The following is a 27,185-nucleotide window of genomic DNA, read 5'->3' as shown; positions in this document are numbered from 1 at the left end:
TGTGGTATGAAGTCTGGTATTAATAGCTGGGAGATGAATTAGGAGACTATGAAATGCTAGGCAAAAAAAGTTTGACAGAGTTCTTATACAGATGGTATTTAAAGCCACAAGTGTGTGGATTTAGTTATCTTGTCCTGACCCACTTGATTAAACCTTGGCTTTTGAACATTTGTAACCATCCTTCCAGGAAGACTTTAGTGAAGGCTGGTAGTTAATGTGTTCCAGCTTGCTTTAACTATTACTCAAGCATGGAAATGATTTATTTCATGATGATTTCACAAGTTTCTGATGTTTTGCTTTGATAAAAAAGAACCAAATACTTTTTTCCAGAAGACTGTATTAGCTCATGAAATAGCCACAATTTATAAAAATAAACCCAATACAGTTAATTTGCAAGACTGAACTCCTTGAAGGCAAAGCAGTGTCTTGTCTTACGTATTTTCAGGGACTGATACACTTCTTGGAACGTAAGACACAATCAGTAAATATTCAAGAACCTGAAGTTACAAAACATCAAGACGCAAAACTACAAAAGGAAATTTATTTCAAAAGCGTAAGGGAACATTTACATTTAAACAAAGTGATAAACAGGTGTCCTGCAAAAGAAAAAAATCCATGGCGTGAAGTTTTTCATTTTAATTTTTGAGGCAAAAAAACCCTAACTATTGCCTTAGGAAAAGGAAGGTGAGCAGTCAGTGTTAAGGGTAGGAACAGTGTCAAATCAGTATCAAACTTGAGAAAGTCAAGTCACTTTTGTTCAGCTTTAAATTTACAAATATGCTTAAAAAAGAGGAAAACATTACAATTAATGTTCAAATTTATGTAGCTAGGGCCCCAACTTAAGTTTCTGAAATGGCTTTAGGTCACTGGCTTATCTCTCTGAGGTTTAGACCAGCTAGCAGAAGTCTGCAAATGTTAATTCCATATTCCTATGTCTGTTTGGGTTCCAAGGGAGCTAGGTGCAGCTCAGTCTTTTGGAATGTTAATAGAGATTATTGCCATCACTCCATAGTCAAGCTGACCAATTTCTTAGGCTCACTTGTATCACTCCAGCTTTAAAGAAATATTTTCTCCATAGACATGTGCAGTACATTCTAACGAAGGGATTCTGTTTATTCCCAATATAGAAGTAATGATAATGAAGACACCTGCATTGTAATCACAAACTACTCCTCCAAAAATACATCCAACTACTAGAAATGTCATTTGGGCATCTGACTTTAATAGCAAATTTGGGGAAAGATTAACCGTGGAACAAACATAAATGAAATAACCAAAATGCAGAGCAATGGGTCTATGACATTAGACACTCCACAAATCTGTTGTTTTAATCTAAGGATTCTATTTGCTAACTTATACAATAATTTGGTTAATAACCTGAGAAGTTAAGTTTTGAAAGTGGCAAAAGCAAACAGAGAGCCTCCCTTACTTACTGGTACTATGTTACCACCAAGTCACTTTTCGTGGGTAGCCCTAGTTATTAAATCTTTAAATCCTAAATTACACTATCTCAACCTGTAGAAACCTATATACACATCAGATTTGGCTGTATTTTACTAACAGGGATCTCCAAATCTTTGAAAATACAGCCGGTTTTAGTTTTAAATAACAATAATCATTTAAGTGCAACTGACTCAAAATTCCTGCCTAGGGGGAGAGGAAAAACCTAGAAAAGTCAGCCTCAAAAGGATAATCGCTATGTCAAAGACTACCCGTCCCTGGAATTTAAAATATTGATTTGTGTACTCCTTTTACAGCATGCACATATATATGTATGTATACACACACATACATACAGATACATGCTTATTATACACACACATTTCTATTCCAATAGTAAGATTCCCCTATTTAAAAGCTGTATTCCAGTATACGGAGAAGAGTAAAGGAAGCAATGCAATGCAATTTACTTCCTCCTAAAATTAACCATCACTTGTACGTTTTAAGGAAGCTGGCATTCTATTTTTATGACACTAGGAGGGAATGCTGCACATGTGCCTTAACAGCTTTATTAATTAAAATAACAAGGAAAATGTTGAGATTACTCTTCTTCGTATATTGGACAACAAAACCAAGATGGGAGAAGAAAATCAGTTACCTTTCAAAACTGATGATCTTTGCCAGATTATTAGAACTAGACTGAACTTCGGTTCAGTTTTAGATGCAAACTGCTCTCCATAACAAATTATCCAGATGTTTTAAAAGTAAACAATACAAAATCTGAATGATATTGCAAAAACAAGATTGAGACAAAGCATCCAAAAATATTGTGGTTTTACCTTGGACACACCATGGTCTATTACAAAAGTAGATCATACATACAAAGGTATAAAGAACATTAAGTTTTTAACTGAAGGCAGCAGTCTTTTAAAGGGATATCCCCGGCAATCCAATGAGTAGTAGAATTTAGGTTTATTAAGCTCATGACAATGCTTGGAGAATGTGATGTGTTACTCAGTAGAGTCTTCCTCGACTACGATTTCCTCGGGCTCCCCAACCTCGGCCACCTCTACTTCCCCTGAAGGCTCCTCTCTGCTCTACGAAAAAGCAAACATGGGTTTAGGTTTTGCTCAGGACTTCATGTAGAGCAAACAGAAGAAACAGTTTTCATTTTGAAAATAGCAATGGACCCTATAAAAGCAAAATCAATGTTTTACTAATCCATGTACAAATTCTGCACATAAAACCAGGTCAGCATTTATAATGAAGCACACATAATGACATACTGCAAGGTATAAAATATGTACATTCATAGTACAGGACATTTCATCAACAAAGCTGCTTCAGATGACAATGTTGGAACTATGCTTCTTTATTTTGGTGCCTATGACTACTAAAGAAATAAACTAAATTTCTATACTTAGTATGCAATTTAAAAAGTGCTTAATCTTTAACAGTCAAATGTCATAGATGAGAAACATCTTAAGCTACCAGTTTTGAAAAGGACTGAAAATGTAACTCAAATGCAACAAATAGGCAATTTTGATTACAATACTTAAAGGAGCTGACATAAATACATAAAAATGTAGTATTTTCACTGCTTTCTCAGCCTTGTGAACTTCCTGAAGTGCTGCTAAAAGTGTAAACATAAGCAGACACATATAGTATCTTTCACTGAAAAAAATCAAGTCCTCTGTGTCCCACAACAGAGTAACAGCCAGTGACTTTTATAATACCAGAGAAATATTCCTTAGAAGACTCCTGTGAACAAAACTGACTAACATTATTAGCAAGGGAGGACTTTTCATCATGTACAAATGAGGTTAAACCTCTTCAATGAACTTCCAAACTTTGTACTGAAGTAATCTTGGTAGCAATAGACAGATTGGTTTTGCTCTTTTTGATGCACAATCTTGGTGGCCTGAAAGTATCTTTTTGGCAAATTTTGCAATTAATTTTCTTCTGTCATTACTCCTTGTTAGGGTGGTATTTTAACATTTTTCTCCCGAGAATTCAACTTGGAGACACTAACTAGAGCTTCCTCTAGTTTTATTTTGCCGTGTGACAGAATGAAACCTGACAGAGTGCTATAACATGCTTTTTGTAAGTAAAGTCATATGCAAATCACTTTAAAATGCAGTTCTGTTTGGTACCCTAGAGAATACATTCAAAGTGACATTTCTTGGTTCTTTATTTTGGTGCCTATCCCTACCAAGAATAATTAAACTATAAACATTTCTATGCTTAATATGAAATTAATGAAAAGCCACTGGTTTTTAAAAGCTACCGGCCACATAATGTGAAATACTTTAAATTATCAATGATGTTTTTGGAAAAAAAACAATCAGTGGTGGTCTTTGAGGGCAAGATGTTCTCAGTGATGAATGAGGTAACTGGGTGCATTCAGGAGTACCTTTTTGGAGGCTGTAAATCCAGCATTTTTAGACTGGACCCTCAGTACAGATGTTTGCACTCTATTCCTCCTTTTTTGGGGTATTAGGGATTGAGCCCAGAGTCTTGGCATACTAAACAAGTGCCTTACCCAGGTCTTTATTCTGAGACAAAGTTCATTAAGTTGCTTAAGCTGGCATCAAACTCAGTCTCTTTAGTAGCTGGGATTATAGGCTCAGGCCACCACGCCTGTACAAATGTTTTTTATTATTTTCATTGTGTATATTTAAGGTATATAACTTTTATTTTAAGCAATACTGGGAATCAAATTTGGGGCTTTGCACATGTCAAGTAAGGATTCTATCAGAGCAGTACTCTTCAGACCATAAAATCATTTTCCTGCTTCATTACTTTTTAACATTAATGCCCTTAACACCTTCACAGAATTATTAGCTTTAACAAGCTAACATATTACTAAAATCCACCCTCCTTTAAATATTTTTTAAATTCAGGATAAAAACTAGGTTACCTTAATACTGTATGAAGGTATTTAATGCAGTTATCTTTGCTGTCTAATTGAGACAAGGTGTTGCTGCATTGCCTAGGTTGGTCTTGAACTCCTGGGCTCAAGCAATTTTTCTGCCTCTGCTTCCTAAGTGCTGGGACTACAGATGCATGTCACTGTGTCTGCCTATTCTAGCTATTTCTTTTTGATCTCCAATTGATACAACTATTTCCATAGCATAGGGATTCTTTTTTATTTTTTTGGAAGACTCTCACCCTAGAGGACTGTTCTGCAATTTCATGATCTTTTCAATGGTTTCAAGTTTGTATTAACTTAAAAAAAAAAAATCACTACTCCCTATTAAAATTATAGTTATAGTCCATTTCCTGCTTGAGGAGCTGTATGCAGGAAGGTACTAAATATGGATATATGTTTATAAATAATTTGATTGAAAAAATGCACAGGAAGATGAACTAACTTGTGGGAATGAGTACCATGTTCATAAAGCAATAAACAAAGACATTATTTAAGAAAACATTAAAAGTTAGATACTGAGGGGCTGGGGATTTAGCTCAGCAGCGTAAGCACCTGCCTTGCAAGCACGCGGTCGTGAGTTCGATCCCTGGTACCAATAAAAATGAAAAAGGAAAAAAAAAAAAAAAAGTTACATACTGAGAAATGCTTTCAACTGCATGGGTGAAATGAAGTCAAGAAGATTCTTCAAATCGTTACAGTGACCTGTAACCTTATTATGTTACAAACACCAATGTAGAATACTGAAAAAATGTGTCTTCTTCCTGAAAGAAAAACCTGTGTTTCATCTGCATATTACTTTAACCTTCTCTTACTTTAAAAGTCTACTGAAAGCAATTGAAGGGGTGACTGCTGAATTTTTGTTTTAAATAAAACTCTGACACTGATAAATCACATGCTACAAGTTTTTTTTCACTCTTTTCCGTATTCTATCAGGTAGACAATAAGTTTTGGAATATAGTCATTGTGGAAACTCAAGAGTACTTGGTTTGGCCAGATGAAAAGGAACCCAATTCCCTTATATCACCAAATCTCTTGATTACTATAATAAATGATGTCTTCCTACTGTCTGAGATAATTGCTGATTTTAAGAATGAATTGTTAGCACATTGTATCATACCAAAGTACAGTACTTGGTGCAACAAAGTAAGGAAGAATCATTTTTACTTAAAATATACTTACACAAATATTCTTATTTGAAGCTTCTAAGAGCTCTGTGTTACTCTTTATTTTTCAGGCAAGACATGAAGACACAATTGTATATTGTTATGTGAGAGTGCAGAGATATTTTCTAAAGTTGTTTCCCGGTTAACTGACTAGAGAACAAGGGTTCACTTCTCAGTCTCAACCTGGCTTTCTCCACACCTCTCAGAATTTGGCTACAGTAGGAGGCATTTACTTAAGGTCACAATGATCTCATATTGGAATGAATGAGTATATGGTCAGAATATACTTTTCTTTCTTATTAAATACTACAAAATCAATTCTGAGTGGTGATCAAAACCAACCCCTAGCATGTCTGGTTGCTAGCATTATTAAACTTTTGTTTTGCTACACAAGATAAAGTAAAGGGTTAAATCTTGAAAACATACTCAGTGAGATAAGTAAGAGATACATGTATAAACACCGTATTGTTTCATTATGTTAGTTAGGTCCCCCGTCTGAGAGACAGCACAATCATCGTGGCAATGGTTCAAAGCTGTGTCCTGATAAGACATACATCCTTCTTCCCAGAAGCCCCTATAGCTTGTCCCTCCCAAAAGTCTGTGCCAAAGCTCAGGCATGTAAAAGTTTACTCAGTGCCCTGCACTCACAAAATAAATCAGCTTACATCAGTCCCCAGAGCCTCACCCCCATCAGAGACTGTATCAGGCAGAACCTGCCCTTTGTCTGCAGGGAGAGCAGCCACAGCATTCTCTGTGGTGACTCCCTCTGTGCCTCCCCCCATTAAACTCTTTCTGATCTATTTGCCTCCTCTCTTTAATATTCTGCGCTGCTCTAGATTGAGTACAAATAACTCAATCACGTTAGTGTGAGAAGCTGAAAGAAAAAACATGTATGTGTATGTATATGTATATAAAAAAATAATTAAGACAGTTATACTACTGATTTTTCTGAGTTTACTAAAAAGATTCATGCTGATATTGTTTGGACAATTGAATGCAGTTGTTTTGTGCTCTAGGTGAATGATTTGGGGATGACAATATGCAACGTATGGAAAATTGTTGCCCCAATTGAAGTGCTTTGAAATTTTGTTGTAGTATTTTTTTCTCTTCTTTTTAAAAACATTTTATTCTTGAAATCAAATGGATTTGGGGGAGAGGGGAAGACTGGAAACCTTCGTAGATGTCAAATCTATTCCCAGTGTGATTCTAAATAAGCAAATAAATAGCAATGCTTCAAGAAAAAAAAAAGGATAAAGAGTTAAGCTGATATTTCTTCCCATTATTTTAAAAAATGATCTTTGAGGCAGAAAAGGTAGTAAAAAATAAACTTCATTTCAGATTCCATAGTCCTGGAGTGAATGGATTGGGGGGGGGCAAGACTACACTCTGGGAAAGGGAAAGACTGTAATAGAACATATTTTTGCTAACTGCTGCTTATGTGTGTGACTTCTATGACTTTTTGTTACACAAGATACAGAAAGTAGGATAAGCAATAGGCTGACAAGATCCTGAAGACCTCATTTGTTAGGAAGTATATTCCTCCCTGAGGTAAATGCACAAAAACTGCACTGAAGCTAGATTTGGGAAAAGCAATGGATGATTCATGCCAACTTCCTTTCTTCTGTTAGTACCTCTGAGTACAAGAGACATTATTTTTCTTTTTTAAGTGCATTTTGTTGTTGCTGTTTCTGATACAAGATTTTGCTGTGCAGCCCAGACTGACCTCAAACTCTAGATCCTCCTGCCTCCAGCCTGCCAAGTGCTGAGATTATGGGTGTGCACCACCATGTCTGAGAAGTGTGTAGTGCTGCATGCTCAGTTCAGCAAGACTACAAGGACTGAGACAAATGGGAAAATTGTTTCTTCAACAGCTGTAGTTCTTAAACTAACTCAAAGTCAACTCAGAGCTAGGATATTGTATGTAATTATTAACTAAAATCAGGTATAACCTAATTTCTAACTAATCTCTTACTGCTTATACCCAAACGGAAACGCTCACCATAATTAAAGTTGCCCAAGTTGCTGCTGTATTTCCCACTGGGGGGATTATAAATCTGCCTGGCATCTCTTTTTGGTCCTGCTGCAGATTTCTTGGGTGGTGAACCTGACGTTGTATCTTCATTGGCTCTCTTTTGCCTACAGTGGTAGGAAGAATAGGAATTAAAAGATATTCTATAATGCCAAAAGCTATCAGTACATTAGCTGTAAGAAGGTAGCCAAAAAAGGATAGTCAAATCAGAAAAAATGAAAAAAATGTCCCATGTCATCAAATTAACTGTGGTTTGGTTATAATGGATAGTGTCGGAAGGCGTTCACAAGCCTTTTGAAATGTATTTTTGAGATGGGGTCTTGCCAGGTTGCTAGGCTGTTCTCCAGCTTGCAACTGTGCCTCCACCTCCTGGGTAGCTAGGATTAAATGCAGATGCCACCACACCTGGCAAATTTGTAGCTTTGCAGACTTAAGTGCAAATCACTCATTTTATGAAACTGTCAGAAAAGATTAGTTACGTTATAGGAGTTCATTCTACCAGTGTATTTTAAAAATACAATTAGAATTTGTATTTATTTTTAGAATTTATATTTAAATTGTGCTTCTGTCACATGTTAACATTTTGAGAATCAGGTACCTAATAATCTTAGTGACAACTGCAATCAGATTTTGATAACCCTCAAATCCCTTTGAAATATATTTCTTACCCAATCTCAACTTTCTGTACAGGTTTCCAAGACAATGTCACTGTACTTTTATAAGAAGGAGGAATGTGGAAGAGATCCTGGAGAGACAAAATTAGGCAAGATTCTAATGCATTTGTTGGTCACAAGGAGTGGTGATGAGGATGGGGAGACAAGGAGATACTATTCAACATACTTTGGTATGAGGCCCTAGGTTCAACACTCAGCACTATCAAAATAAACAAATTCCAAAAGATAGTTTTAAGAGAAGCAGCTTTAATTTGTCCTTCTTGTGCTGGTAATTGAGAGAATACTGAACTGTTTTGTTAATGAAACATTAATTAACCAACTAACATAATTTTGTGCATTATCAGTTGAACTGCAGTTGATTTTTTTTCTAACTCATTTCAAGTTTAAAGAAAGACCATTATTCACCAGCTCTAAATATTCACCAGCTCTAGTTAACACATCATCTCTTGCATAAACGCAATCGCTGAGGGCTTTAAGGAAAACACAATGATGTACTCTGCATTTGCTTTTGCAAAATTTTAAGTGGATCAAGAACAAAATTAAAGGACTCAATGCCCCACCTCCCAACCAAAATCTATAAATTACTTACAAGGGAAAAACTTTATGTTAACATTGTAGGAATGCAAACAGTGGCTAAATTTAAATGTTAAAGTAATCTAGAATTGAAATAATCTCATCTCATATCCTTGATTATGAATGAATTACTAAACACAATTACTCTCAAGTTTTTCACCAAATACTTCTTAAATACTACCTCCTCCTAAATAAAATGGAGGTCCAGTGTACCAGGTAAATGGCCAGCAGAATGTGCTCTGAATAAAACTGCTTGAAAGCTGGAGGGTTCGGGCATATAGTTAGCCGACAAAGGGATCCCATGAATAGCAAAGGATAAGGCTTCAATCTTAACATTTTAAATCTCAAATAACAACAGGAAACTGGAGTAAGATTTGTAAATTTATGAGTAAAGTTAAGTTGTGGAATTAGATGAACCTGCCTCAGAAGAAACTGAAGATTTGAAAAATACCAAGAATGGCCTAAAGTATACCAGTTTTTCTTGTGCTTTCCCTAAAACTGAAAAACTGACTACATCATATTCCTATCCAATTTAAAAAATATTTCTGGATTTTGTGCTGAGACAACCTACACACAGGATTCAAATACTATTCATTTCTACTTCCCATGTATCTTACTAGTCACCTTTAGATAACTTACGGTTTCGTGATGAGGAAACTTTTCTGTACATGCATTAGGTCATGTTACTGGCTCAGCTTAAAAATTCTCAGTATTTTGGCATACATTTATATCACTAGTTGAAACAAAGTCAAATCTCATATTTTAATATATGAATTTACCATATTATTTATGTTTAAGATCATTAATAAATGGTGGCTATTATAAAAAAATTCCTTAGGAGATATGTTAGTTTTCTCACCTCTTCTATTTTTAATGTCTTTTCACTTTTCTACTTGGCAGTATGACACTCATTACTCAATATCTAGTTCACTGTCTTTGAAATGCTATTCTTGTTCTTTGAATAAAAATTAGTTAGTTCACAGAAGTTTTACCATATTAGTTTTACAGCACACCTACAGCAAATATACCTATAATTTATACTTGGGAAATATAAATGCAACCAGAGGGTTATGACTTAATGGTAAGGTACAATTTAGCTGATAGAAAATTAAGCTCTGATTTTATTACATAGGAAAGTTTACAGAGAAAAAAATCCACAAGACATTCTATATGCTATATAGTACATGTCCACTCTGAGTAAACAACACAGGCTACTACTGTACTGGCCATTCGAAAGGACCCAAAAGCATTAAGATCACCAGTTAAATGATCAAGATATGATATGTACACATATCATATCCCCAGCTGAATGTAACTACTATGCACTGGAAACGTGCTACTAATAATTATTTTTAAAAAAGATTGCTAGAATTTCAGTCACTGAAATTTCTGAGCATATGTCTATTCTGCTCCAATGCTTTGGATCAGAGGAGATACACATGCCACCTAATCATCTTGCACTGACTTTTCAGCTATTGGGGAGAGTTAGGTATAAGTAAGTAGAAAATAAAGACTCACCTTGATTAAAACATTGATATTGTTTGTTATTTTCAATGCAACAACTTTAATCTTGTTCTGCAAAGGGAAAACATTAAAAGGCCAAAAGCAGTTAGGTGTATATATTCCACTCTGACATAAAACTAATTAAACTTCTCTTTTAGAATCATTTCTATGGGTAGAGAATATCTTGGTTTTAATCTCTCCATAATGCTTATTTCTAAATTTCTTGACTACGCAATGTCAGTGAAAATAAATCACCCATGTTCCCTCCTTAAAATGTAATCTACAGTTTACCTGAAAATTATATAAGGGAGGGATAGCTATACACAGGAGTTGTTTTAAAAGTTTCTAAATTACAACATAATAAACATTCAAAATATTTTATTAGGACTGGAACGAAGATTGATTAGGAGAGACAGGAAAACCTAGAAATCCCAGTACCAACTGATGTACTCTGATATGAAACTGACAGTTTATGAGTTGTAAGATAGTATTCTTACCTCTTCAGTTTTTAAGGCCTCGCCTGTTTTACCCTGGAGAGCCAATCGAAGCTGTCTGATATAAACCTGCAAGCCCCGGGCAAAGTACTGCAGCCTGAAGGAAAAAGTATTTCCTTAGCAATTTATTACTTCAGTTTTGCTCTAAACTTATCATCCAGTGTAGCAAAATGACCCTAAGTGCAGAAAATGGCTACGTGGCAAAGAGTAATTTCTTAAGTTATCTATTTTCATCAGGAATTTTTACAAGTTAAAAATCACACAGCCGGAATTTAGATCAGCGACATAAGCGCCTGCCTTGGAAGCACGCAGTTGTGAGTTTGATACCTGGTACCAAAAAAAAAAAAAAAAAAAAAAAAAAAATCACTCCCTTAGGTGTAGTACAGGGCAATAAACGAGTCACACTGTGGCTCTGGTACTTCAGATTTAGGATGTAAAACTGTCAATGGGATGATTCAATACAAAGTGTGTCTCTTTTTGGAGTACTAGGGATTGAACCTAAGGTCTCTGGATTAAACTATATCCCCAGTCCTTTTTTAATTTCTTTGAGTTAGGGTCTAGGTTGCTAAGCTGCCTGGGTTGACCTTGAACTTGAGGTCTTTCTGCTTCAGCCTTCCAGAGTACTGTGGTTACAGGCATGTGCTACCATGCCTGGCAATACAAAAAGGCATTAATTTCTCTAGCACTGCTCCTTTGGTTACACAGTCAGATGTATTCATGATGGTGGTCACAGTTTACTGAATACCTACTGTGTGCCAGACATGATGCTAAAAGCTTTCGTCACTGTCTCATTTAATTCCCAGATCTCTATGAGGTAGGTACTATTACCATTCACATTTAACACATGAGCAAAATTTCGGGGGGGGGGGACTAAAAGAGTTAGGAAATCTATCTAGTCACACAGAGAAAAGAACTGGGAGTCTATCTTTGTAAGTTCAGCTTCACCATGGGTTTGTTATGCTACAGCTGTCACTTGTTACTACACACTTGCCTGTTCTGGACACTCCACTGTATTCCATTGCGTAACTTGGGGTGTGCGAGATGCTCTCATAAACCAAAACCAGAACCCAGGGGAAGCTTCAAGATGGTAACTACTTTTGATAAAGACTGAATCATCTTATCATGTATCACCTGATTTTGAAATCTTTGAGCTTTTCTGCATTCAGTTTGGCTGTTAAGAAATCTGGGAGTTTTCGGCCCAACTGATGAAAACTGTATAACAAACACTCCACATAACTGAACTGCAATTTGGGTTCTTCATTACCAGCATTCTCCCCATTTTCTGCTTCTTCTGGTGGAAGAGGCATGTACTCCTAAGACACAGTGGAAGTAGAAAGATAGTTTGAAATCTGCTGTAAACACTCATCATAAACAGACATTCAAGTAACTGTAAGGCATGCTTTTAAGACATGGAACATGACAAACAGAAACTTAGGCAACTTTTACCTACTGAATCAATGCTCTATCATATTACATCTCCTTTCTAACCTGTGTTACAGCTGTGACTACAAATACTAAAAATGAAAATAGCTAACATTAAGCACTTACAAAGATTAAATGATTAAAGCCAGGGTTCAACCTAGGTTTGGCATTAAGAGTTGATGCTCTTAGTAATTCTGAAATTCTTTTCTGAACAGGAATCAGTATCGTATCAGGTACTGACGCTATAAAGTGTGACCAAGGGCATTCAGCATTGGTGGTATTATACCCCAAATGTATCACAGATCTGGTAAGCAGCAATTGTTGGATGACTCAACTTGTGCTAAGGCCATTTGGTTTTTCATTTGTCAGTTTTAAGACTGCTCACAACAAACAAGAAAGTCACTCAGCTGACGATGACAATGTTATCATCAGATGGCCTATTTTCTACAGTTCCAACATAAATGGCAGACTTTATTTCCTGGTTGCTAAAGCTACTTGGCCTTAGGCACCTGTCTACTTGGTGGCCTGGAACAGGACCTTGTGTAATGGTAACTTCGGTTCTGAGACTACTTAGCACAATCAATACAGCAACTAGTGTCTTTTACAGATATAGTTATTTTGAGATGGGAACAAAAAAACGATCTACTACCTAAATCCTGTATGATAATTATGTAAAGCATCACTGACAGAAGAAATGCCAAGATTAAAACGATTTTTTAAAAACAGTATGCAACACATGGCCACACCAGCTAGAATCACTGTTTAAATTTTAAAACCTGGGTCTGTCATCTAAAAATTAATACTAGTCTTTAAGATTTATAATCTGATTGTGTCATAAGGAAAGAAAAAAAAGTTCTTACCAATAACTTATCAAATAGTTTCCTTAAATTTGTTTCTAGCTTCTCCATGTCACCACAAAATGAACTCATTTCTGCCAACAATTTTAATACCTAAAACACACAATTATTTTATTATCACTACCATTTTTCAAATGAACAAGTATTCTACAGTGAAAATAACCCTAGGTGACTACTTTAGACTTTATTTCCCATTATGCTATGGAAAAAGCCTTAGAGATGCAAGCCTACATTTTATGCTGAAGACAGTTATGGTCAGAGATTATGACTCAGCAAAGTTACAGCACATGTGAGTAGGAGAGCAGACTCTGAAACTCAGATCTTGTGATTCCAATATAGCTTGAAAAATATGGAAAACAACACACATGACTTTCTGCTACAGGTTAGTAAAGACAGTACTAATTAAAATATAAAAATGATAAACACATGAACTAAATTAGCTTGTATTATAAAGAGACATTTGGAAATCTTAATAGCAAAGAATTATGTACTATCGTTTAAAGTAGACTTCATTAGCTATTAAAAGTCTCTAGCAATTAACTTAAAATATCGGTAATTGTCAATAGACTGGAAGTTTCATCCAGTCTCACTCTGATGAGCCTATCTTATTGTAAGAAAACTCATTGTTAGTACATAGCAAGACTTTCCATCCCAGGGACTTGGGTAGGAAATGGCACTTGCATTTCCACATTTCAATCCAATTCAACAATCATTAAGTGTTCTTTAGGATCAATTCTGTGCTAATTTCTGGGGATACAGAGATGAATGAGGTTAAATTCAAGAGAGATTATTATAAATAACTGAAGTAAAAGAAGTCCTATAGAAAAAAGTACATTTATAATTGAGAGCAGTGAATTATAGTAGAGGATCAGGAATTAAGGATATTCCAAATTAGTTTAAATCTGGTTCTCTAAGTTAAGGGCAGAAATGCAAACTGTCATGACCTAAACCCCTTACTTAAAAATATTAAAGCTTCAAAGGTACAGACTCATGAAACCTATAGCAGTGCTTTCCACACTATAATTGAATCCATGAATCACTCCCCCACAACCAGTCCTGCTCAAGCTTAGTGGCTCACCACTATGAGACATTTAAATTACTCCCTTAGAAATCAAATCTTAGTGGTTTACATTTTTGTGAAGATATGTGAATGTCTTTTCAGTGCTAAAAGCAGGGAATTTCTCTTACCTCCAATTGTATATCAAGACCCTCCACTGGGGTAGTCAAGGTACTGAGGTTAGGGAGAACTTGCTCACAGAAATAAGTCACAAACCTTGTGGAATGGACATTTTTCTGTTAAAAAATAAAAATCAAAACACAAACTTGTCAAAAAATGCTATAAAGTATTACAGCAGACTATCATTCATAAGTGTGAACTAGGCATCAAGCACTCTAAGTACAAAGACAATGCAAGCTTCAGGGCACCCCTGAAATAACCTCAACACACAGTGGATATCCTCTGGCAAAGTCACCTGGAGCACTAGGACAGTTTCCTATCTCTGAATTCTTCCTTGATTTTTAAATCAAACTTAGAGGGCATTTTAGTGTTAGATTTTCACGCTGCACATTATTCAGAAAGGACAAATTCTTTAAACAAGGTTTTTCAAACTGAGGTATGCACATCCCAGATTAATGGCCAAGGAGAATCACAAAGTCAGAGGCACAGTGCAAAATTCTCATCACTTTTGAAAAGTCTGTAAGCAATTTCCTTTGAAGAAACTTCCTGCTCTGGCTTCCATAAAAAAAATATTTACCCACTGTGGAGAAGGACAGTTTTATAGACAGAAGTTTTGAGGAGGATGTTTAGTGAACATCTGCAGAAATACACATAGCAGATAGGAAATAAACACCAGCAATGTAAAAGAGCTCACAGAGAAGAGGGGTACTGCCTGTCGAGTGCACTGTAGGAGCCTGTCCACGCAGTCAGGGTCTGAAGGATTGAAGGTCTGCTCCAGGTCGGCCTGCTCGGCCACCAGCTCTACCAACTGCTGTCTCCCACTCACTGTCTGTAAGCTTTTCAATCCAGACAGTATCTTCATGAACAGAACAAATTCTTCACCAGTCACATCTTCTAGGACCTGGAAACAGACAACTCTGAGTAACAGCATCTTTATGGTTTGAAAAATAACTTTCAGAATAGCCAAGGTTAACCAAGTCAGCTTGACATTAATGCTTTGAAATAGTGATGAAAAAACAATTTCTAGCTTTAAACTATGCGTTTCCCAACGGAGCAAAAACTGGCTCTTAGAAAATTTTACCTTTTGATACCACACAGACATAAATATAAGGTATCCCTGACATTAAAATTTCACATTGGGGCCAGGGATATAGCTCAGCAGCACAGAGCCGCCTAGCAATCGTGAGGTTGTGAGTTTAATTCATAATATCAAAACAAACAAAAATTTCACATGACATGGTTAAGGAAAAAATATATAGAAAGGTTCCTTAGAGGACCTCAGGTGGTAAAAAAATGGCTGAGAAATCTGCAGTAAAGTTAAGTCAGATTCAGTTTCCTTCAATTAACTAGCTTCCTTCACAATACCACGGTAATTGTACTCAAAATAGGAGCACATGTGAGTCTTAGTGTAAGTCTTCTACATCAGCGGGTCTAAAACTTGTGTTCAGTGACCAAAGGAGCTTATACTCATGACACATTCTACCACAGTATTAGCTGGGGCACAGGTAAAATATTCTGATGTTCTCAGCAGCAGACATACTCCTCACTGAAGAAACAGTGTCCGTGAGTAAGTGGTATAATTATAGAGAAAACGCTGACTCTTCTTGAGCATGTTAAAGAAAGAGGACTATTCCTAAACCCTAATACTTTAAAATGAGCAAGACTTTAACCATGACTCCGCTTTGTCTCAGTGTCTGTAATCATGCTAGAAACACAGATAAATATGCACACGTTCACACTGCAGAAGAGCTCATCGTGTCTTGAGAGGGTAGGATAAAAAATCTGCAATAATCAATAATACTAAATTTCATTCTTAAATAATCCAGAATAGCAGGAGAGAGGCGCCAAGGCTGGAGAGAGAAGCAGGACTCAGGGAAAGTTTCCTGAAGGAGGTAGTTTATGCAGAGTCCTCTAGAATATATACAACATTTTGAGGATGACACCACTAAGGATTTAAATGTGATTACAATGCTTTAAAATAATACACCGACTCATCGCTATGACAGGTCAAGTACAAAATATGACTTAAGAAAAACCTGAAGTCCTATGGTGGTTCTAATGGGATGTGTCATTTTATACATAAGCCACACACAGCGCAGGTGAATACTGCCAATTTCAAAGGTATTCTAATGCTTTAGAGCGTGTGTACTAAATGATAACTGAAGCTTACCTTTTTGGATTCAGTTAGTATAAGTTCTTCTACTTCCTTCGTTAAGACTTCATCTGGTAAAGTCTTAAGTTTTGTAGAAAGGAATTTAATTGCTCGTTCTCTAACAATGTCCTCTCCTTGTAGTATCTGGCTGAACAAGCCGCCTAAAGTTCCTGTGAAACAAAAGAGCTGTTTGCAGCAAGTCAACTGTATAAAGTTTGAAATTTATTTCAGTTTATATTTCTTTTCAAGCAGTCAATAAACAGTCATCAACACTGGCTAACGTTAGCTTGAAATGCTTTGTTTCTGTATAGTCAGCTTGAGCACAATTTTTATTTTTCCATTATTAACAATAAAACCTAGGTATTTTGGAAGAATTTCTTTGAAGTGGCAAAATAACTTTTTCCAATAGATTTCTAAAGAAAAGTCCAATCTGTTTTTGCAACTGCTTTTACTGCTTTTTTTCTAGTCAGTCACAATATCTTAAGGATTTTTCAATAAACCTAAATTTTAATCAACAGTATCTCTCTGATTGAACCCCAGACTTGATCTTTAATGAGTAACACCACGTTCCCTGAAGTTTTAGACATCAAATACGATTAAGAATAAGAAATGGCTTTACCTTTTGCATCCATCTTAAATATACTTAACAGGGCATTGTTCACTAAGTTAAATTCTGCAGAGTCATCTGGATAGAGGAAACAGTAGCACAGTAAATATAAAATAAAATCTGATCTTCATCTGCTTAATTTTTCAAACTTAAGATTCTACAGTTTTTCACAGATTACAGGAAACTTATACCCAAGCAATTTCATCAAGAACCAAAAATATATATACATCTTCCTCATAAAGGTAGACAACCCAATCTGGCACACCTAGCAGACTTTTACAGTAAGATGGTACAATTATCCAGTCACAGGGAATTGAGGAAAATGTTACGATGCAATGAAATTCTCAGGGGAATCTAGTAATTATGTCTTAGAAATGGAATGAAAAACAAAACAATAATAAGTTATATAATTGAAAGCCATTAAGTTTAAAAGTACTAAATGAAGTAGTTTAACATCTATTAATGTAGGATCTTCAGCATACTTACCTCAAACAAAAACAAAACTAAAAACATACAAAAACCCAAAGCTAAAACAGTCACTACTACTCCAGAGACAGAAGTTATATTTCACTAAGAAAGTAGTAATAAAATTCCTTACCTGTCTGCAAAAGTTGAGTTAGTATATCTGCTACTCGGGGAAGATTTTCTCCCGTGGCAAACTGAGGCAGCTCTTTAATTGCTTGGCGTCGAATCTGGGCAAGATTGCAAACAAACAAACAAAACAAAAATAACCACATGCTATCATCATTAAAAATAACAAACTCAGCTTTTTAGAAAACCAAAATCACAGAAAAGCCATAATTAGGAGCATATGAGTTGAAAAACATGCAACACAGGATTCTTAGCAGCTTAAAAGTAATTTCCTCCCATTGAGACAGTATTTCTACTCCATGCAGCCTGGCCATGAACTTCTGGGCTAAAGCAATCCTAATGCTTCAGCCTGCTGAGAGGCTTGGGATTATAGACATGCTACAGTGCCTGGCTTGATTTGTTCCAATTTAGTACTCAAGTTTCATAGAAAAATTAAAATTAACATAGCAGAAAGCAATGTTAGACATTTGACTGGACTAGACAGACTTCAGATTACACTAAATTTTTTATGAAACTATTGAATTTTTATTACCTTTGGGCATATAATACAGTATTTCTGAAGAATGGTTTCTGAGGCAATGTCATACTTAGAAATTGTTCTAGAATTTTTAATACTTATTACTTAGATTAGCATTTATGGTAATGATTATTTCTAAATATTCATTTTAACTTACTAGGTTTTATATTTAAAACAAACTGCACAGGGTTTATATCCAGAAAATTCTGCTAGAAATGTTAGTGATTTACTGATTCCACTTGAAAAGCTCTAAGCAAAGAGCTGAAAATTCTTAGAAACCTGTATCAGTAGCCAGAAATGCGAGTGGTTAATACTGTTCAGGGAGAAATGATTTTTTCACTGTAGTAATTATATATAATTATTACTACAGTGACAAATTATTTTTTCTGCCATGCAAAACATGTAAGTATGTTAAAATGATTGTAATAGTTTAATGTCATATACACAATGAACAATACTCTAAAAGAAAGATGTGAGCCACAACCTGTTTTTAAAGAGGATAATGAATAATCCAAACAATGCATTTTGGATTCTGTGCATTTTTCCACAAATAAAGGTGGTGAAAGCACTGATACAATTCCTCAAATGCAGGTCTAAGCCTGGGTATGGTGGAATGCCAGACCAGATGGCTATTCTACTGTGTGATAATGCATTTGTACTTTGAGCGTATTATCCATACACACAGTATGTGAAGGCCTGCTGGACAGTGTTGTCATAAACTTACTGATACATCTTCATCTTCACAGAGGTCTAACTGTGCATTGATAGCAGAATCTGCCAATTCAGGAAAATGCTTGAAGAATTTAGGAATAAACTGAGCTGCTAATCGTTTTTCCTTGGTACCCCCTTTCACACCATCCAGTATTACTTGATAGGCATCTTTATGCTGAAAGAGAAGAGTGAAACAGAAAATACAAGTATGAAAAATGGAATGCTGAAGTGCTTTAAATTTTTATAGTGGTGAAGAAGTAAGATTAATTTTTGAAGTTGGATTGCTTATGTTGAATACCTGTCTTTGCACTGTGTCCTTTTTACCCCAGCCCGTTTTGCTGCATGTGTTTGTGAAAAATGCAAAGTTGTCATTTGGGGAAGAGAGAAAGGTGATTTGAATTTTCAATAGACAAAGCAAGTAAGTTTGCTAAAACTAATACTTCCTCATTTTAGAGATCACTACCTCCGGCCTTGTGAATGTACCATACTGAAAAATGGTAACAAATACAGCAAAGCATTAAGTCCCATTCACTTAATCATAAAAGTATACCCCGTTTCAAATCAGTACCTTGAAGGGGGAAGGAATAGATTTCTGAAATTAAGCAATTCCAGGAAGGTTAGGAAGCACAGCTTAATTTTGCCTCGTATTTTAGGGTATGAAAGGGGTAATAATTTACATCACGCAGCCAGCCTAGATTTGGATTGAGAGACTTTAACATTACAACCTTACATTCAAATCTCCTTTGTTTCCTTAAAACAAACAAACTAACAAACAGCCTTAAGTGCTTTTTTCAGATACTCATAATGGGATATATTCAATGACCTCTATTCCTTATACAACTCTCTGTTAGTCCTTTATTGATTATTGGTAAAAGTGACTAAACTCACATTGAGGTAGATACTCAGCCCTTTTATTATTTTAAAAAAATATTCTTATTTTGAGCCAGTGTCTGGCTGTCCAAGCTCTCCAAGTTAATTCTAACTTGCAATTTCCCTGCCTTAGCTTCCCAGAGTGCTGGTATTACAGGTGTGTACCACCATGCCCAGCTTCCAGTTGTTTCATTAAATGGTGCTGGTTAAACTGGTAAATAGCAGTAATAAATAAGAGAATAATTAAGACAAAGCATTTTGTGATTCCGTGCATTTTTCTACAAATAAAGATGGGGAAAGCACGAGTGTAACTTCTCAAATGTAGGCCTAAGCCTGGGCAGGGTGGAATGAAACTATACATACATCTTTGTGCAGACCATATGAATAAAACCTTTTTTTTTTTTTTTTTTTTTTGGTCTTTTTCGTTTTTATTGGTACCAGGGATCGAACTCACGACTGCCTGCTTGCAAGGCAGGTGCTTATGCCACTGAGCTAAATCCCCAGCCCCAATAAATAAAACTTTTAATAAATAAAAACCCTTAAAATCATAATCCTGACACCAAACATGCACACAGTGTAGTGCTCATTCATACACGGGACAGTCTAAGTACTTAATGTGAGCTTATTTAATAACATCAAATCTCCAATGAATAATGGAATTACCAAGATTTCATTTTATAACAATTGTTTTCAGGGAAAACACTATGTTGAGCAAAAAAATAATACAGAAATGTATTTGATATTCTAAACAGAACACCAACTCAGAAATAAGAGCAATCTCCACTATTAAGGTTAGCCTCCTCATGAAATGCAGACACAGTATCAGTCTCCGGGAGTTATTCAAAAGTGAATCACATATTTCAGGGCAACATTCCTTTACATTACCATGGTTTCGGCTTCTACAAAGAAATAAGTCTTAGCACTATGACATCCTTCATTACAAAGTATAACAAACCTAATTTCCGTAAACTTAAAGCTTCACTTTTAAATTCACTTGAAGAAACATATCACACTCTAATAAAATTACATGAAAATTTTCTACTTGTAACAAACTTTTTCTATCCAAGAGAGAGGAAAGGGTTTGGAATTAATCTGACCAGTGGTATGCTTATAGGAAAACACACATATCTGTGGGTATCTATGAAATAAAAGCTACTTTCTCTTCATTCTCCAGAGACTACCTTTGTAAATGGTTTTTATGTGTGTTAGTTCCTTCCTGGTATACACTTCAACTTTAAGAAATGTCTACTGCAGGGCAAGGTATAGTGAAAAGAGAAAAGCTATATACTTTGAATGAATGAATTTAACTCTTAACCTCAAGACTTTTATGATTTAGTAAGGGAATAACAGGAAGCTGAAGTATTATTAATAAATATAAATATAATGCTAAGGAGGTTCAAGGAAAGATCTGATCTGCTTAAGGGGAATGAACTGATAACATCTTGAAAGGCTTCTGTTTTCCCTCAGATATTCTGACTACAGGACTCAAAAGCCATGTTGACAACACAGGGCTTTGCAGTGGCAGCAACCTGAGCAACTGATATAGTTGCCTCTCTGGCAAGGGTTGAAAATCAAGATAAAATTTAGAAGGAAAGTTCAAGAGGGACAAACAAAGTCTTACACATGTCCAGATGCATACCTGCCAGGAAACTTAAATGTGGATTGTAAATCTCATAAACTGACCTGAACGTTAGGTTTTGCTGCTGGGCAAAGTGAAGCAAGGTGAACACCTGTAATCCCAGCACTCAGGAGACTGAGGCAGGAGGATCACCTGAGTTCCAGCCCTTCCTGACTACACTGTGAGTTCAAGGCCAGTGTGAACTACACAGCAAGGACCTGTCTAACAAAACCAAAATGATGACAACAAAAAACTAGGTTTTGCTATACCAAAATGTAAACAAGTTTTCTTTTCTCCCTTAAAATAGGTCCTTTCCATTAAATTATCTCTTGTCTTTGCTGGTTTAAATTACAAGTAATATCCTAAAAATCACTATTTTTTTCATTCTTTTTTTTTAGACAGGGTTTTGCTACACAGTTCAAGCTGGTCTTGAACTCAATTTGTAGCCCAAGCTGGCCTCCAGTTCAAAGTAATCTTTCTGGTTCAGCCTCCTGAGTACTGGGATTACAGGTGTGCACCATCATGCCTGGTTTAAAATCACTATCTTTTTTTGGCAAGCAATTTTAAGTATTTTCTCTAAAAGGGAAGAAGTATCACACAGAGTATGGAACTGGTTGGCATTACAGTTTGTCTATTTTCAACCCTCCAACCTTGGGCTGGATTAAATCATAGCAATTCATTATGCAGAGATCTGTCTCAAATCACTGCTCCCCAGCTGTCATTACAGTATCAGATGGCACCAATCACCATCCCCTACCGAGAATCATGGTAAATTCCAATGCCCAGCAATGTCTACTACAAGGTAGGTGGTCAAAAAAACCTGTACTGAATCAATGAAATCAGTGGTGCTTGTTAATGTCTAGATAAACAGGTCCTTCTTCCTTTTTTCGCCCACAAACTTTTGTCTCTTGAGCACGCTTCCTAAACAGCAGATTCTTCGCCCTGAAAAGGTCATTTCTGACCTCTTGGGGAGAGCTCTCAATTCAATTTAGTTTTTATAATTAAAGATGACATATGAGAAAATCTGAGCAATCTGTTATTGATAGAACAAGTCATGTTGATTCTCAGTCTCAGATTTTGCAGTACTTTGTATTTCTGATTTGAGATACTCAACCTATACAAGCTATGCAAATATTCTAAAATCTGAAACATTTCTACAGTTCCATGTATTTCAAATATGCAACAGTCAACCTGTAATACACATTACAGTTTGGCTTTCACTTGCCTTAATACACTCTGAGTAAGGTGTCAATTCAACTACAGCAAAAAAGGATGAGGAATGAGACCACACTATGTATACTAACTATATCTTAGTTTTCTGTAGAAGATTCCCAATTTATTTATTTATTTATCTTTTTTTTTTGAGAGAGAGCACTATCTATAACTAGTTTAGAATCACTGGCCTAGTTTCTACCTCATCCCTTCTTGCTGATGTGCAACCAAGTCAAGTTTAAGAAAAGCGTTATTTTACCATCTTCTGCAACTCACCATAGACAAATTATAGGATGACTGAAAATATCTTCACTAGTAGTTCTCTCTAGGAACAACTAATATTTCAAACTGATTCCAGTTTTCCTCATCCTGTCCTAAAGGACGCAAAATTCCTCCTCTACAACTGACCTAACACACCCACACCCATCTATAACAGAGTGTAGTGTTAGTACTGTGCGTATTTCTGATAGTACTGAAATTCCCTACTGAAACGGAAATAAGTAGGAAAGAAAAATAATTTGAGTTCCTTAAGTCGGTATAGGGTAAGCTATGAGATTCCCAGCAAAAACAAAAAACAAAACACTCAAATCCCCCCCTCAAAAACCTAACCCTAACCCTCCAAACAAAACAAAACACTATGAGCCCCAAAATTCCGGCAGGTTCTACTTGAATTACACACACACACACAAAAGGAATAGGAAGGGCACTGTTATTGTTCTGTTGATGTTATTAGCCTCTATGATCTACCCTTTACTCGGTGGGACTTGTCAATAGAAGAATCGCAAAAAGGTCTTAAGCGCTGAATGAAAAGATTCAGCATAAAGTTTCTTCAACAATCCTGATTATTTCCAGGACAGCCTGCTCCGTTTTCTCTAAGCACATCCTCACTCAGTCCCTTTTCAACTCACATCAGTGTTTTCCAGTCTTCGAAAACTCACACAAAGAGTTACGGCGGACGTGGATAATTCAGCAATGCTGAGAAAGCGTGTCTGAGGCAAACAGCAGAGACGCCCTCCCGGGCCACTTTATCCCACTTTTCTTATTTACTTGCTGATGCGTAGTCTTTGTCAGTAAATGCACCTACCGGGAAGCTCGAATCTCTCCACCCGTGTACCTTCAGCGCTCCGAGCAGAGCGGGCGCTCGGACCTAACAGTGAAGAAAACCCGCAATCCCCAAGACGGTCCGCACCGACAGGGTCTCCCCATCCTGTTCCTCACAAGCCTGTGTCTCTTAAGCACTCTTCCTAAATTAACCGCAAACTTTTGCCTCCAGATATGTATTCTTTGACCTCTTGAAAACTTTCCGCTTCATCTTTGGAAGCCTCAGCTCCACCGAAGAGGAGAAAGACTTACACTAGCCCTCCAGGGCGAAGAGAACAGACGGGAGCCGCCAGGCTAAGAAAGGCTGCGAGGGAGGCGTGGACTCTGGGACATCTCAGAAAGGAGCGCGTCTTAGACAGCCAGGGACGCACTGGAGCCGGCGGGAGGCCGAGGCAACACCCACCCCGCCCGACCCGGGAGCGCGGCGGGCAGCGCGTCAGAGGCCGCGGGGCGCCCGGCGCTGCAGGCCGCTCGGGACCCACCTGGCTCACTTGCTCCGTGGCATCGGCGAGGATGCCATAGTTGCGGTAAAGCTCCTCCACCGTCGGCATGGTGAGCGACAAGCCCCGGGCCCGGTCCTGCTGTCGAAGCCGTCGCCGGCGCCACTGCCGCCTCGGAACTTCTCCAAGCCCAAGCCCCACACTATTACGTCTCCAGGTGCCGCCAGTGCTGCCGCCAGTCACCGCGCACAGCGCGGCACCGCCCCCAACGTGTACGTAACGACATGCGCGTAGGGAGCGGCCTCGATCGCAAGCCAACGCCGCGCCTGGAGTTTTTATCGCCCTCTTTAGTTCGGAGGTGCAAACAGCAGCGAGAAAAATTACTGGAGGATTCCCGGATTTTGAAAGGGTGGCTAGGAAAGGTAGGTAGCAGTTGGAGTGGAGGGGCGAAAACCATTGCCATAAAAATGATCTGGTAGGCAATTGAACGAACGGTTAGATGTGCGAGATGTATGAGACGCCACAAACTTCATCTCCTTCTGATTCAAGGAATTTAACCTAAATCTGTGGCAACTGGATCCTTGATTAGCAGAAAGTGCTGAAGCCATTAAAGAATAAAACAGCGGGCCGGGGATTTAACTCAGTGGCCTAAGCACCTGTCTGGCAAGCGCGAGGTCATAAGTTTGATCCATGGTGCCAAAATAATAAAAATAATTAATAAAAATAATAAAACTTAAGTGTCCACCAAACAAGACCAATCTGGTGTCAGCTTAGCCTGCTGGAAGAGTTTGCTTATCATTGCTAGCTGCTAGTGTAAAGAATTGGGGCCATCAGATAGTATCTGACATTCAAGGTGCTGATAAATGCAGTCACATAAGCTTACTGATAAGCGGTTTTAAGATACAGAATGAAAATGAAGTTGCAGGCAATTATGAGAACATTTATGTAAAAGTAAAAACATAAAAAATAAGTTTTGGATTTTCAAGATTCAAACACTAGGCTATAATAGAAGGCAACTTTTGAAGCGCATTCCACTTGTGCAGAATATATACAAGCAGCGATTAGAAAACAAATTTTCTGGGTCTTGTACTTGTCAGCAGGTTAAGAAAATTAAGAAGGATTAGACTATAGAATAGCAGGAATTGGTAAGATTTTTTATTTTTATTTTTTTAAAGAGAGAGCTATTGTCTGGTGAGAGTGCTGGAGAAATTGCCACCTCCTCCCCGCAAGCCTGGGGCCATTCTGAAGAGCCTGACATCCAATTTCTTTAGTTGAGAGAAGCAAGGATCTGGAGACTGACGTGAGTCTGGCGAGTAGTAGTTGCCTGGGACGCAGAGTGCCCTGAAAGGATCTAGTGTGTTGCCAGATTTTCTCAGAGTGAGGAAGTTGGGGATGCTTCCCTTGTATGGAAAATGCAGCCCATGAAAGAAAGATCGTGGGATCATTTTGAGACCTGCTTAGGAGGCTTCTGCCTGAAGATGAGAAAGCCCCCTTGCAAAGAGTCAATGTAGCAAAACTGCATGGTGACTGGAAGCATCTCATGAACATTCTGCTATAGTTTGGATCCAGACAGTCCTCCAAAGGGCTATGGGACTTGGTCCCCAAGGTGTTTTGGGAGGTGGTGGAACCCTTACAAGGTGAAGCCTCGTGGGAGGTATTTAGTTCTTTGGGGACCATCTCCTCAAAGGGAACCATTTAAAGGACCAGCCTCTCAAAGGGGATGGCGGGGCACTGCCAGCCCCTTCCTCTCTTTCCTTTGCTTCTTCCTGCTGTGATGTGCTCCCTTGCTACAGGACCAAAGCAATGGTGCTAACTCCTCATGGGCCAAGACCTCCAAAACTGTGATCTGAGACCAACTTTTTCTCTGTACAGTTGACTAGAGTTGATTATCTCCAGTATTTGTTATGCTAATGAAAGTTGGCTAATATAGCTCTTGAGAGGTCATAGATGGATGTGGCCTCTGAAGGCCTCTCAGAGTAGCACAGGTAGCAGATCTGATTGTTACCTGAGCTGCAAATGGCTATAGTGTGGCACAGTTTCACAACTTTCCTTGTGCTTCCCTTCCCTTCCCTTCCCTTCCCTTCCCTTCCCTTCCCTTCCCTTCCCTTCCCTTTCCTTCCCTTCCCTTCCCTTCTCACACTCCCTTCTCAGAGCAATGGCCTGGAGGTTTCAAAACCTGCTTACCACCTTGAATGGAGGATCTGGACAAGAAGGGCAAGACAGAAAACAGGCCTCTTCCTGACAAGAATCTAGATTGGGTTCACGTGTTAGAATGGGCATTTAATTTTTGAAGCAGGAAAATCATGCATCTACTAGAATTTCCCTCTAGGGCTGAATGGGACTATCTTATCTGCTATGGTGTGAATGTGTCCTTTCAAAATGTGTATGTTTAAACCTAACCCCTAAGGAAATAGTTTCCCGAGGTAGAACCTTGGGAGGTGATGAGCTCAGGAGGGCCCTGCACTCATAAATGAAATGAGTCATCTTATAAAACAGACTTGAGGCATATTTGGTCCTCAGCATGTGAGAACACATACAAGTTACTATCTCTGAAGGACGAGTCTCGCTGGACACCGAATCCACTGTTTCTTTGATACTGGAATTTCTAGCTTCCAGAACTGTGAATTATCAGGTCCTGACCTAGATCCCCCATCTCCCAAACAAGTGTACTGTGGAAGTTTAAATAAAAAGAGACAAATTATATGGTTTTAGGGCTCCAGGAGGGTCAAAACCCTTTAGTTGAGCTCAAGACTCCAAGGGCTAAGACCTCTCTGAATCAGCCCACTTTTATTAGGATCAAGGACAAAAGGTGGGAAAACTGAGGAAAGCATGGGAAATGAGCAGGACCTTGAGTGTCATTTCAAAGACTTCTGCAAATACTAAGTTATACCATTTAGGAGAACTGTCCTATCTCCAAGTTGACATTTATGGTAGGAATGCAACTGCAGGAGTGAAATTCCTTCAGCTGCAGTCTCTGTTTACATAATTAGTGTTGGAGCCACGTGTCCTCAGCAGTGGCCTTATCTTGCCCTTTGAGATATCTCTGGCCTCACAGGCCACTACAGGCCTCAGCCAGGACCAGTGATTCATAGAGATTCCCTT

General features: G+C 37.6%; 1 protein-coding gene across 2 annotated transcripts; it reads right to left on the bottom strand.

Moving 5' to 3' along the window:
• Window positions 1–527: 527 nt before the first annotated feature.
• Api5 (apoptosis inhibitor 5) lies at window positions 528–24,339 on the bottom strand. Of its 2 annotated transcripts, none has more exons than XM_005001557.4 (14): window positions 24,126–24,339; window positions 18,856–19,017; window positions 17,622–17,715; window positions 17,036–17,101; window positions 16,435–16,586; window positions 14,959–15,165; window positions 14,276–14,380; window positions 13,091–13,180; window positions 11,940–12,121; window positions 10,812–10,905; window positions 10,330–10,386; window positions 8,233–8,309; window positions 7,535–7,671; window positions 528–2,537 (listed from the first exon to the last, which is right to left on the bottom strand). In XM_005001557.4, exons 1-14 carry the CDS (start codon window positions 24,192–24,194, stop codon window positions 2,455–2,457), a joined length of 1,575 nt encoding a protein of 524 aa, XP_005001614.1. In that variant the 5' UTR covers window positions 24,195–24,339; the 3' UTR covers window positions 528–2,454. The 2 variants fall into 2 exon arrangements, with proteins under 2 accessions (XP_005001614.1, XP_003465235.1); XM_003465187.5 differs by having other exon boundaries at window positions 528–2,532.
• Between the last annotated feature and the right edge of the window lie 2,846 nt (window positions 24,340–27,185).

This window comes from Cavia porcellus, unplaced genomic scaffold, assembly GCF_034190915.1.
Source record: "Cavia porcellus strain 051 isolate PalLab524CR breed Dunkin Hartley unplaced genomic scaffold, mCavPor4.1 scaffold_17, whole genome shotgun sequence".
Lineage (NCBI taxonomy): Eukaryota > Metazoa > Chordata > Mammalia > Rodentia > Caviidae > Cavia > Cavia porcellus.
This window is presented reverse-complemented; position numbering and strand designations above follow the sequence as displayed.